The sequence below is a fragment of the Thecamonas trahens genome (assembly GCF_000142905.1).
Source record: "Thecamonas trahens ATCC 50062 unplaced genomic scaffold supercont1.7, whole genome shotgun sequence".
Classification (NCBI taxonomy): Eukaryota; order Apusomonadida; family Apusomonadidae; genus Thecamonas; species Thecamonas trahens.
In genome coordinates, this window is record NW_013657673.1 from 21,222 (window position 1) to 33,363 (window position 12,142).

At 66.8% G+C, this 12,142-nt stretch overlaps 6 protein-coding genes across 6 annotated transcripts in view; 4 read left to right on the forward strand and 2 right to left on the reverse strand.

Moving 5' to 3' along the window:
• Nucleotides 1–137: 137 nt before the first annotated feature.
• Nucleotides 138–2,617, forward strand: AMSG_01730 (serine/threonine protein kinase; the record flags this gene model as incomplete). The annotated part of the gene is made up of 3 exons (XM_013905792.1): nucleotides 138–965; nucleotides 1,001–1,561; nucleotides 1,585–2,617. The coding sequence occupies 3 exons, from the start codon at nucleotides 138–140 to the stop codon at nucleotides 2,578–2,580; spliced, it is 2,385 nt and encodes a 794-aa protein (XP_013761246.1). The 3' UTR covers nucleotides 2,581–2,617.
• AMSG_01731 (uncharacterized protein) lies at nucleotides 2,608–5,420 on the reverse strand (the record flags this gene model as incomplete). Its single annotated transcript, XM_013905793.1, has 1 exon — nucleotides 2,608–5,420. One exon carries the CDS (start codon nucleotides 5,418–5,420, stop codon nucleotides 2,619–2,621), a length of 2,802 nt encoding a protein of 933 aa, XP_013761247.1. The 3' UTR covers nucleotides 2,608–2,618.
• Nucleotides 5,421–6,584: 1,164 nt separating this feature from the next.
• On the forward strand, nucleotides 6,585–8,427 carry AMSG_01732 (cystathionine beta-lyase; the record flags this gene model as incomplete). The annotated part of the gene is made up of 1 exon (XM_013905794.1): nucleotides 6,585–8,427. The coding sequence occupies one exon, from the start codon at nucleotides 6,585–6,587 to the stop codon at nucleotides 8,271–8,273; it is 1,689 nt and encodes a 562-aa protein (XP_013761248.1). The 3' UTR covers nucleotides 8,274–8,427.
• Nucleotides 8,428–8,553: 126 nt separating this feature from the next.
• Nucleotides 8,554–9,826, forward strand: AMSG_01733 (serine-arginine protein 55). Its single transcript, XM_013905795.1, has one exon. It carries the CDS (start codon nucleotides 8,576–8,578, stop codon nucleotides 9,470–9,472), a length of 897 nt encoding a protein of 298 aa, XP_013761249.1. The 5' UTR covers nucleotides 8,554–8,575; the 3' UTR covers nucleotides 9,473–9,826.
• Nucleotides 9,827–9,835: 9 nt separating this feature from the next.
• AMSG_01734 (uncharacterized protein) lies at nucleotides 9,836–10,515 on the reverse strand (the record flags this gene model as incomplete). Its single annotated transcript, XM_013905796.1, has 3 exons — nucleotides 9,836–9,986; nucleotides 10,016–10,413; nucleotides 10,462–10,515. The coding sequence occupies 3 exons, from the start codon at nucleotides 10,513–10,515 to the stop codon at nucleotides 9,836–9,838; spliced, it is 603 nt and encodes a 200-aa protein (XP_013761250.1).
• A 949-nt stretch (nucleotides 10,516–11,464) lies between these two features.
• Nucleotides 11,465–12,142, forward strand: part of AMSG_01735 (NHP2-like protein 1) — a 1,959-nt gene continuing 1,281 nt past the window's right edge. Inside the window, exons 1-2 of the mRNA XM_013905797.1 lie at nucleotides 11,465–11,488; nucleotides 11,602–11,719. Of these exons, the coding sequence (XP_013761251.1) occupies nucleotides 11,486–11,488; nucleotides 11,602–11,719 (121 nt within the window). The 5' untranslated portion in view covers nucleotides 11,465–11,485. The remainder of the gene's footprint in view (nucleotides 11,489–11,601; nucleotides 11,720–12,142) is intronic.

A 12,142-nucleotide genomic window follows, 5' to 3' on the forward strand; every position in this document is an offset into this window, starting at 1 on the left:
CTAAAGTAAAGCTAGCTGAAGTGAACGCAAGAATAGACCACAGTCTGTTGCCTGCCGCCTGCTGCCCGCGCTCCTCTCGCCACACACCACTCCCACCGCGCCCACGCAACACCACTCTCGCCACACGTTGGTACACCATGCGACTTGCGCTCGGGGCCAAGTCGTTCTTCGCCAACCCACCGCCCGCCACCTCGGCCTCGCACACCACGCCGACGCTGGTCGTCCTCTCGCGGTTCCACTCGCTCGCCCCGCTGCGCCACCCGCACCTCGCGGCGCTGCTCTCGCTCGCCCGCGGCCGACATGAACGGCTGACTCTTGTCTCTGAGTATGCCACGTCCACCCTGGATGGATGCCTGGAGGCGTACGCGGGCGATGCGGCAAAGTGCGCCTGTGCCTGTGTCCAACTTATTGATGCACTGGCTTGTCTCGAGGCGCGGGGTGTGGCCGGCATCAATCTCGCTCCACGCGCCGTCCTCACACTCGGAGACTCGGTGCTCAAGATCGCCGACTATGCCATGGCCCATATCACCGATAATGGCGCGCTCGTCGACTTTGATGTCGTTGACCCGCGGCTTGCCCCGCCCGAAGGCCTAGACGTGATCTCGCCAAAGGCGGACGTTTGGGCGCTCGGCCTTGTTCTCGCTGCGCTTTGGCTCGGCACTGAGTGGCAGCTGAGTCTCAGTGATGAGGCCGAGCCGGTCGAGGCGCAAATAGCTACCCTCATAGAGCCAATGCCGCCGCTGATGGCGAGTTTTGTGGCGCTGGCGCTGGCGGTCGACGTCGAGGCACGGCCGCTCGCCTCGGAGCTGCTGTCGCACCCGTGGCTGGCCGGTGGGACCAATCCGAGCGGCGGATGGATTTGGGCTCCTCAGCCTGTCGTGCGCTCGCTCCACCTCCCGCCGCTCGACGAGGTGCTCGATGACGCGTCGCTCGACGACATCCTCGCATACTTTCCCATCGAGCACGTGCTGACTTTTGGCGGCTGATGGGCGGCGACGAGGCAAGCGTCACAGCCGACGCGCCGGCGTCTAAGCTTCCATCGATCGCGCGTGTGCCTCGGATTGTGCGTCTCGCGGCGACGCCGAGCACAGCCCGGGTGGCGTCGGCGGCGGCGGCGGCGTACTCGGCCGAGCTCCACATCATCGAACTTGACGGCCTTGCGCGCCGGCTCACCGAAGGTCTGGCGCGATTCAAGGCGTCGTGCGAGACCCAGGCCGAGAACGGCGAGACCTACATGTTCGGCTCGCCGTATCTCGCCGCGTCAGCCATGCTTGTGCAGGCCGACGACGGGTCCGCCTTTGAGCCTGCCGCCGTCCCGCTCGTCATCCGAGAAGCCGACCTCGACTACCAGCTCGCGCGCATCTTTGTCTTTACTCGCATTCTCCGCGACATGCCGCACTCGCGGGTGGAACTCCTTGCCGAGGCGCGCATCGACGTTCCGCCGCTGCTCCGCGGCGAGATCTGGGCCGCCATTCTCGGCCTCGGCGCGCCGCACGCCGTTGCAGCTCACTATCACAGCGTCGACAAGGTCTCGCCGCACGTGTCGGACCACCAGATTGCGGTCGACTGCCGCGATGCCACCAGTACGACGACATGCTTGCCACGCCGCTTGGACACGCCAAGCTCACCCGGGTCATCAAGCGGTGGACAGCCGGCCACTCGGTCATGGTCTACTGGCAGGGCCTTGACTCGGTCGCGGCTCCGTTTGTGCGGCTCCTTTTCCACGACGAAGCCCTCGCTTACGGCTGCCTCGAGGCAGTCATCAACAAGCACCTCGCCGACTTTTTCGTCGAAGACAACTCGGTCATCATGCGCAAGAGCCTTGCCGCGTTCTCCGCGCTGATGGCGTTCCACTTTCCGCGTGTCGCCGCTCACCTCCTCACCATGGACTTTCGGCCCGAGCTCTACGCCATTCCCTGGTTTCTCACCCTCTTTGCGCACGTCTTTCCCATCGACTCGCTGGTTGTTCTCTGGGACACCCTCCTCCTCGGCCACACCTCGCTCAAGTTCTTTGTGGCGCTTGCGCTTGTCGAGCAAATGCAATCACTCCTCGTCTCGGCCGACTTTTCGGTCTGCATCCTTGCCTTTTCCGAGCTGCCCAACGTTGACTTTGAGCTCGCAGTAACGGCTGCCAAGCGGCTTTTTGCCGCCACTCCGCCGTCGATCCGCAAGCTTCAGCTCTCGCCTGTCGCGCATCTGGACGATCCAGTCGAACCCGAGTGGTCGCCGCGCATTGCGCCTGCTGATGTCCTCGCTGCGCTGCGCGCGAGTCCGCGCCGCGCCTGCGTTCTCGACATTCGCCTTCGTGAGCACATAGTCCGCGACGGCGGCACCCTCCAGTCGGCCGTCGTCATTCCGTATCCCGAGGTCGAGGTCGAGCCGTCGCGGCTCCTCGACGAGCTTCCACCCACCGTCGACGGGCAGGGCGTCCGGATCGTGGCCATTGTGGCGTCGGCTCCGGATCACGCCACCAACGTTGCGCAGGCGCTTGTAGCTGCCGGTCTCGCCCATGTTGCCATTGTTGACGGCGGCTGGGAGGCGCTCGCAGCGCAGCGCAAGGCGCGGTCCGCGCAAGCGTAGCTGCTTCTACAAGGCAACTTCCGTAAAGTGTATGGCGTTTACTTCCACGCGTGGCGGACATTCCGACTCCCGTCACGGCTCTTTCCGCGCGACGCCGCAGTGCCGCTGAGATAGCCCGGGGTGCGATCGCGCTCGCGGCCGCGGCCGCGCTCGCGGCCATGACGAGGATGACCACCACGGCCTTCAGTCCGCGACGGCTTGTCGGTCTGCGAACTTGATCGCGACCGCCGCCGCACGCGCTGGCGCACCGGCTGCCTCTCGTTATGCCGGCCCTGGCGAGCGCCGTGTGAGCCGTGGCTCTCGTCGCCGCGCCGACTGCTGCGTGACTTCTTGGGCGACTGCGGGAGTTGCGACTGCAGCTGCGACATTTTGGACTGTAGCATACCAATCTGAGCCTGGACCGAGGTAGATGCATCAGTATCGTGCTCGTGCTCGTACTCGGACTCGTCGGACGAGCTCACGTCGGCGTCGGCGTCGGCTCCGGCTCCAGCACTTGTACCGGCAGCCTGCGTCGCCAAAAACGTGTCGAACATCGACGAGACCCGCTGCGAGACTTCGGCCACAATGTTGTCGCGGGCGCTGGTGGCCTCGGTGTCCTTGGACGCCTCCTCCTCAAAGCCGCGGACAACACGCGCAAAGGCGGCGTCAATCTCGGACGCGCGTGCGTTCTTGGTCGCAATGGCAGCCTTGATGGCAGCAACGTTGTTGTCGGCGGAAGCGCCGAGCGGAGCAGGCGCAGAGCTGCCGCGATCGGGCGTGGCGGCGTGGACCGGCGACGGCGGGAGCGGGGTCGGCTCAGGCTGGCGCGCCAGTGGCGACGGTAGCGAGTCGGCAAGTGAGCGCCGGTAAGCCTCTAGCTTGGCCTGCTGCGAGGAGACAAGGCTGTTGAGCTGGCCGTGGTGGTCCTGGATGAGGGTCTCGATGTTGCCGCGGAGCTCGTCGATGGTGGCGTAGGCGGCGGCAAGCTTGGCCGACGTTGCCCGCGACGCCTCCTTGGCCGACACCAGCTGGCTCTCCAGCACGCTGTTGGCCTGCTTGGTGTGCTCGAGTACGAGTGCAAGCTCCTTGTTGGCCGCCTGAAGCTTGGCAACCTTGTCGCGAAGCGCCATCTTGGTCGACGCGCGATCGGCCTCGTCAGCTGAGTAAGACGCCAGGATGTCCGAGATCTGGCTCTGCATCCCGTCAAGCTGCTCGGCAAAGCGGAGCTCGGCTGCGGCCAGTCGCTCGCGCTCGTCCGCCAACGCGGCTTCATAGTCGTCAGCCTCGCGGGCGGCGTCGTTGCGAAGCTCGGCAACGTATGCGTTGTGCTCCTCGCGGAGCGCTGTGAGCTTGGCTTCAGCATCGACCTGTGCCTGCGCCACGCGGGCCTCGGCCTCGCGGACCGCTTTTTCGAGCGCAGCCTCGCCGCGGGCGGCCTCTTCGGCAACAGCGGCGGAGAGCGCAGCCCTGCCCGCCTCGGCTGCCGACGTCACGTCCTGCTCGGCCTGGGCGCGGGCAGCGAGCGCGGCCGCGTGGGCATCCTTGAGCGCGTCGTACTCGTTCTGAAGTGCAGCGAGCGAAGCTTCGAGGAGCGAGACGCGCTTGGAAGCGCCCGACGCACGTGAGCGCTCTTCCTGAAGCAGCGCGGTCACCGACGCATTGTTCTTCCGCCACTCGGCCTCGAGCTCGTCGCGGGCGACGTTCCACGCCGCACGCTCGTCATTGGCCGCCGCCCGCAGCTCGGCGGTCTCGTCCTTGAGCTTGTCGATGTTCTCGAGCGCTGCGTCGTACTTGGCGTGCAGCGCGTCACGGGCGTCGACCGCCCGCTGCGCCTGAGCCTGCGCCTCGGAGAGCTGCAGCCGCAACTCACGCTCGGCCGACGCCGCCTTTTGCTCGGCAAACAGGGCTTCCTTGCGCTCGGCGGTGAGCTTCTCGACCGTCTGCGCGAGGTCAGCCTCGAGCTGCGAGCGAAGCGCAGCAGCGTCGGTGGCCTTAGAGCCGGCGGCAGCCTCGGCGGCGGCGAGCTTCTCGCGGAGTGCGGCAATGGTCTGGGTGTGGGTGAGCGAGCGGTCCTGGTGGAAGGCGCGCTCCGACTCGAGCGTGGCCTTTGTCTGGGCGAGTGCGGCCTCGAGGCGCGCAATCTCGCTGGCGGCGGCCGCTGACCCGTCGGTGCTCTCCAGTGCCGATCGCTGCAAGTACGAGATCATGGCGTCCTTCTCGGCCAGCGCAGCCTCGAGGGCGGCGACGCTCTCGTTGGCCTTGACCGTCGTCATCTGGACGGCATGCTGCGAGCGTGCCTCCCGAGCCGCCGACGCCCGAAGCTCCGACTCGAATGCAGCCTCTTGCTCGTCGAGCTTGGCCTCATACTGCGCCGCGGTCGAGTCGAGCGTAGTCGAGAGGTTGAGGATGGTCTTTTGCAGTGCGCCGGAGGTCCGCGCGGCCTCGGACGTCAGCTCTGCTGCCAGCGATGGCGAACGAGAAGCATAGCTCGTCGCGCCGAGGCTCAGGCCCGACCCGTTGAGCACCCGAACCGAGTCGCCGGCGGTATTTGCTGCCGCGCCCGCCTTGCCTGTCGCCGCCGCCAGCTTGTCCTTCTCCCTCTCCAGCGTTGCCAGATACGCCTCGCGCATGATCGACTCTGACCGAGAACCCGAGCCATCAGTCCGGCCTCCCAGCCGACTAGCAGCCAGCGATGCGCCGGCCATGGCCTCGCCACCACCAGAGAGCGACGACCTGGGTCCGGCGGCCTCGGTGGCGGTGCCGAAGGAGAGCTTGGCGGCAGGTGACGCTGCGAGCTCCTGCTGTGTGCGAGCACGAATACGCTCCATCATACGCTTCACCATAACAGACGGAGAGTCCATGGTGAAGGATGTTTGTGGGGGGGAGGGGGGGGGGAGGGGGAGGGGGGAGGTGGAGAGGTGCCCGTGCCCGATGCCGGTGCGGGTGGCGACAGCTTGGCGCCAAACTTTGGTCGGCCAACGAACGGTTGAATGCCAACACTAGGAAGGAGGGAGCCGGTGGCTGGCGACGGGAGCCGACGGCTGGCGACGGGAGCCAATGGCTGGCGACGGGAGCCAATGGCTGGCGACGGGAGCCGATGGCTGGCGACGGGAGCCGATGGCTGGCGACGGGAACCAATGGCTGGCGACGGGAGCCGATGGCTGGCGACGGGAGCCGACGGCAGGCGACGGGAACCAATGGCTGGCGACGGGGGCCGATGGCTGGCGACGGGGGCCGATGGCTGGCGACGGGAGCCGACGGCTGGCGACGGGAGCCGATGGCTGGCGGCAGGCACCGACGGCAGGCAACGGGAGCCGATGGCTGGCGACGGGAGCCGATGGCTGGCGACGGGAGCCGACGGCAGGCGACGGGAACCAATGGCTGGCGACGGGGGCCGATGGCTGGCGACGGGGGCCGATGGCTGGCGACGGGAGCCGACGGCTGGCGACGGGAGCCGATGGCTGGCGGCAGGCACCGACGGCAGGCAACGGGAGCCGATGGCTGGCGACGGGAGCCGACGGCTGGCGACGGGAGCCGACGGCAGGCGACGGGAACCAATGGCTGGCGACGGGGGCCGATGGCTGGCGACGGGGGCCGATGGCTGGCGACGGGGGCCGATGGCTGGCGACGGGAGCCGACGGCTGGCGACGGGAGCCGATGGCTGGCGACGGGAGCCGACGGCTGGCGACGGGAGCCGATGGCTGGCGGCAGGCACCGACGGCAGGCAACGGGAGCCAGTGGAGAAATGATCGGTTGCCTAAAGGGAAGATGTTGCTGATGGGATGGTCTGTGGTGGTCATCGACGTCGCGCGGCGGCGAGGTACTTGGCGAGCGAGTCTGAACCTCGCATCGATGGCGATGGCAATGGCAATGGCAGACGATGCGAAGACTACATCTCCGCCGCTGCCATCGCCATCCATGGCTGTGGCAGAAGCCGTGACGTGGGAATGACGAGCCTGAGAGCCAATTCGGCGACTCAGGCCCCGACCACCAGCACCAGCAGACTCTTCTCACTCGAGCACAGGATGGAGCGGCACGTGGTGACAGGCAGCCAAGCTGCGGTCAAGTACTGGCTCGCAGACCACACGACATGTTCAGAGTCCGAGGCTGGTGTGTACTGGCTGGTGCCGGCTACCACCGCCTATCCAGCTGCCAAGGCTGAGACTGAGGCTGAGGCTGACCGAGTCATCGTCATGGACAACTCGGCGGCGTGCAGCGAGGCGATGGCAGCGGTCAAAGACGGAGCGGCTGTGGTGGTGTACGATGTGGATCGGGTGCTAGCGTGTGCGCATGCGGCAGGCGGAAGGCTGTTCGCGGACGTCATCCGGGTCTGTACCGCGGCGTCGACGCTTGTCCTCGCCTTTGAGCCCGCGACGGCGAGGAGCGTGGCCGGCGACACGCTGGTGGCGACGTTGGCAGGCGGGATCGAGGGCGTGGAGGTGAGCGACGACGATGTGCAAAGCAGCATGGGCATCGGGACGGTGGTAGGCGCGCAGGTGGCCGCGTGGCGGGTCGAGACGCTGCTGATTGCGCCCTCGGCGGCGCCGGGCGATCCGTGGCAGCCGTGCGCACCGCCGCTGTACCAAACGGCGACGTTTGTGCAGCCGGGCGCGCGGGTCAACGGCCCGTACGACTATACCCGGTCAGGAAATCCGACGCGGACTGCGGTGCAGGAGGCACTGCGCCGGCTCATTGCCCGAGCGTCCGGGCTGGACGCGTCGAGCGTCGCTGTCTTTGCGCTGAGCACGGGCATGGCGGCGCTCTCGGCTGTGGTCAACCTTGTGCCGCCGGGCGCGACCGTGGTGGCGTGCGACGATCTCTACGGCGGCATGCATCGGCTGCTGACCCAGGTCGCAAGCCCGCACGCCGGCATCAAGACTGAGTTTGCGCGGGTGAGCGACGCCGACGCGCTGCGGGCGCGCCTCACTGAGCTCGCCGCCGACGGCCACGACGTCCGCCTCGTCCACATCGAGTCGCCGTCGAATCCGTTGCTACACATTGCTGACATTGCGGCGGTGGCCGCGGTCGTCCACGACGCCGGCGCCCTGCTCTCGGTCGACAACACCATGATGACCCCGCTGGGGCAGGCGCCGCTGGCACTCGGCGCCGACATTGTTGTCCACTCGGCAACAAAGTACCTGTGCGGCCATGCCGACGTCATGGCCGGCGTGGTGGCAGTCAACACCGCAGCAGCACCTTGCGCGGCGGACACTCTCAAGTTTCTGGTCAACGCTCAGGGCTCAGGCCTTGCTCCCATGGACTGCTGGCTAATGCACCGCTCGCTCAAGACGCTGCGGGTGCGGACAGCAGCAGCTGTGGCGGCCGGCGCCAAGATTGAGGCTTTTCTCGCCTCGGCCCCGTGGGTCACCGCTCTACACTCGGCACGCGGCTCGGCGGTTCACGCCGCGCAAGCCGCCTGGATCCCGCCGGTCTTCTCGTTTGAGACCGGCGACGTCGAGTTCTCCGCCCGCCTCCTCAAGGCTTGCCGCGTCTTCAAGATCTCGGTCTCATTTGGCTCGGTCGCCTCGGTCATCGAGCTTCCTGCCGCCTTTTCGCACGCCTCCATTTCTCCCGACGCCCGCACGCTGCCGCAGGACCTGGTCCGCCTCTCAGTCGGCCTCGAGCACCCGGACGATCTCATTGCCGACCTCGCCGCCGCTGCCGCTCTAGCTGCCGCCCGGTCGCCTCTCCCGGCTCGCCCGGTGCCGTCCTGAGCCCCGATCTAGGCTGAACCCCGCTTGAGCCTAGCAAGAGTACATCAAGACCACAACACATACCCCGCCATCAATCAAACTTCCCCTGCCCGGCTCCTTTCCCCCACGCGCGCTCGTAGCAACCTGCATCGAGGTGAGAGAGAGAAAAAAAAAACTCCGCTCGCGCGCCAATGCGACTCGCAGCGACAATGCCCAAAAGCGACCATCGACGACCGACAAAGGCAAAGAGGGGGGGAGGGAGGGAGGGAGGCTAGGGGAGGCACAGGCGTACGACACAACACTCGACCAAACTCAAGTCAAGTATGTCCCAAGCACGGCACCCCAAGCGCCTCCATGTGTCTGGCCTCTCTGACGAGGTCCGCATGGACGACATGCACAACATCTACGGTCGGTACGGACGGGTGGTGGACGTGTGCCTCAAGCGTGGCTTTGCCTTTGTCGAGTTTGAGACTCGTGGCCAAGCGCTGGACGCTATCGAGGCTACCGACAACCTCCCTGTCTTTGGTCGGCCCATTCGTGTTGACTTTGCCAACGACCGGAGGGGCTTTGGTGCTGCTGGTCGCGTCGGCCCGCCCGGTGGTGGTGGACACGGCATGCCGCCGCCGCGTGAGCGAGGTGGTCGCGCTCCGCAGGGGCCCAAGTTCCCTGTGCTGGTCGAGGGCATTGCCCCGCGCACCTCGTGGCAGGATCTGAAGGACTTTGCTCGCTCTATTGCCGAGCCGGGCTTTGCCAACGTCTTCTCCGACGCACAGGGTCCGTTTGGCATCATCGAGTTCCGCTCCATGGAGGACGCCGCCGACGCCGTCATGCGGCTCAACGAGACTGAGATCAACGGCGACCGCGTCACCGTCCGCTTCGAAAAGTCCATCCGCGAAGAGGGCGAGGCCTTTGTCGACCGCTACATGGCGAACCCGCCGCCGCCGCCGGTTGACTCTGCCCCGGCCGGCGACGCGTACCGCGAGCGCCGCTCGCCGCCGCGCGCCTCGTACGACGACCGCCGCCACAGCCGCGAGCGCTCCCGCTCTCGCTCGCACGGCCCGGCTCGCTCGCGCTCCCGCGAGCGCGACAACGACTACCAGCCCATCACCGATGCCGAACGCGCTACCGCCGCCGAGAAGATCGCCGCTGACGCCGAGCCCGTGCCGCCGCAGGACCAGGACGTGCCGCCGCAGGACCAGGACGCGCCGCCGCAGGAGTAAGCCGAACTCAAAGCCCAAGACGAGGCCGACGACGACAACATCCGAATACATTTTTACCGAGGAGAGACCTACCGCCTTCGCCGCGCTGCGCGAGGACGCCAGGGACGAAGCTTGCACCGCGCTGTGGTGCTTGATGGTGCAACCACGACCGGGACTCGAACAATGCCTGTGGCTGGTGGTGGTGACGCGGTCGAGAGGAGCGTGGGTGGGGTCGAGGTGGAAGTGGGGGGCGCGGGGGCGGTAGGTGGGGGCAGGAGGGGGACCGAGGCGGTGCCAGGTGGCGTGGCGGTGGTGGCTGCCACCGCGGCAAGCGATGCGAGGCCACCGCTCGTCGGCGGCACTGCCGCAAGAGACGCGAGTCCGTCAGGCTGCGCTCCCGCCGGCCGGCTGGCTGTTGCCAGCGACGCCAGCCCGCCGGGCCGCACAACCGTCGCCGCGCTTGTCGTCGCGAGCGACGCCAACCCGCGTCCGGTGCTGCTTGGAGCCGATGCGGGTGGAGCCCGGGCCGAGGCCGCTGAGGCCAGCCCGGTGAGCCCGCCCAACAATGGCGATGGCTTGGCCCGCCCAGCTGTGGCAGCGAGGCCGGCCAGCCCTGTTGTCGGAGCCGATGCCACGCCACCAAAGCCCGGCGCCGGATCAGCCCGAGGCGTTGCCGCCACCGCTGCGCGCGGCCGCCGGCCCGGCCGACGGTATTGGTGCGACGGCGCGGCCGCGCGCGCCGCCACCAGATTGGCGATTGCTCTCGTTGGACTCGCCGCAAAGTACCGTCGCGAACCGAGGCCGGGTGCCGAGTGGCCGAGCCAGTTGTGGATGGTCCGGCACCGGTCGAGCTCGCCGCGGACCAGGTGCCGCTGATCGTCAAACAGAATCGGGAGTGGGCCGAGATAAAACGGAAGCTCAGCCGGATTGACACGCGCATTGCGTGCCTTGCGCCGCCCGCCCTTTCGTCGCCTTGCCAGCCCCCTCGCCATCCGCTGCGCCTCGCGGACCACTATCATCGCCTTGTTCCCGTCCAGCGCAAACTGAGACAGATCGTCCGGCATCGGCGGCGTCCCTGCCCGATCGCCCCAATCTCCCCCATATCCACCACCGTCTGGACCATCTCCCGCACAAGTGCGGCTCGCCGAGCTTGCACTCGCCGTCGCCGCGCCGCCGCCGTCTGAGCCGGCCGCCGAGCTCGTGCTTGTGCTCGTGCTCGTGCTCGTGCTCGAGCTGCTCTCAACCCCGCTGCCGTCCCCACTCCCGCTGCCGGCGCCCGCAAGGACCGCAAACAGGTTTGACATGACCGTATGGGTGCTTCCCGCTGAGGGTCGAGTCTGTCGCAGCGAGCGGCGCCAGCGTCAGTGGCGTCGTCGTCGCAGCCAGCTCGTCGCCCGGCTCGTCGGTCTCATCGAAGCCAGGCGCAGTCTTTTGCCGAGCACGCGGGTTTTTTGCCCATTGCAGGGCAGCATATTCTTTGAACTGTAACTCGCTATCGGATGGCAGTCTGCATGCGACATGGGCATGGTTGGGTAGCTGGTGTTGTAGAGATTGTTGCGATGTGATTGATGTTCACTGCACGCCACAGAGCAAACACAACATGCAAACTGTGTGTTCCATGGAACACTATTTCCGTGATCAACCATTTTGACAAAGCCAGACAGCAGAGTCAGCGATCGCACCTCGAGAACCACCGTCACCTTTCCTTTTCTCTCTCTCTCCCTTCTACACACCACTACCATACTCTCTGCTGCTACTTCCATCCCCTCGACCCGAAATCCGCACTCTAATCACAGTTTAGCCGGAAATCGGAACTTGTACGGCCTCGCCCTCTTGCTCTCCCCTCCCCTCGTCCCAAGCAATCAACCATGTCCACGCCTCTCCCTGCGATCCGCCTCTCCCATGTGGTCATGGCTCGCATGGCCTCCTCGATCGTCAGACTCATCTCCTCGAGCAGACGTCGCAACCACACGACGACGGCTTGAACGCCGAATGACCGGCGACTTTGGCTCACACCCCACTCTCACAGACACCATGGTATGCGACCAGTCCCCAATGTCCCCGCCTCACCCCACCTTCACCCCTCCCCTCCCCCCCCGCCCCTCCCCTGCAATTGAACAGCAACTCATGGTAGACCACATGTGCCACAGGCTGACAAGAAGGCATCCAAGGCGTTCCCGCTCGCCACCGACGAGCTCCATGCCACCATCCTGGACATGGTCCAGCAGGCCGCCAACTACCGCCAGCTGAAGAAGGGCGCTAACGAGGGTACGTACCACGAGTGTCAGCCTCCGTTTCCTTTCCCATCCCCATCCCCTCCATGCTCTTCATCCACCTCCCTGTCCCCTTTCTTCCACATCCCCATCCCTCCCTCTTTCCTGGGCTCCTCCTCTCCTTGCCCCCGTTGTCCCTGGCTGCGGCAGAGGGACTCGCCGCCGTCTCCCCTTCCTCGCCCGCCAGCCTTCCCCGTCCGCCCGGCGTCTCCCTCTCCCTGCCCCCTGCACCCACCGAGTCCCCTTCCCCCTTCCCCTCCTCCCCCTCCCCCCTCCCCCCTCCCCCCCCCTCCCCCCACTGTACCCCCTCTCCTCCCTCCTCCTCCCTCCCCCCCCCCCCCGAGCGCACATACTTTTGGGATGGATTGTGATTTCCTTCCCACTTTCGGTTTGCCTCTCACTGGCACCACCGCCACCA

Excerpts from the sequence above, each read along its gene's own strand:
- AMSG_01733 (XM_013905795.1), top strand. The coding sequence starts at position 8,576 with ATGTCCCAAGCACGGCACCCCAAGCGCCTCCATGTGTCTGGCCTCTCT.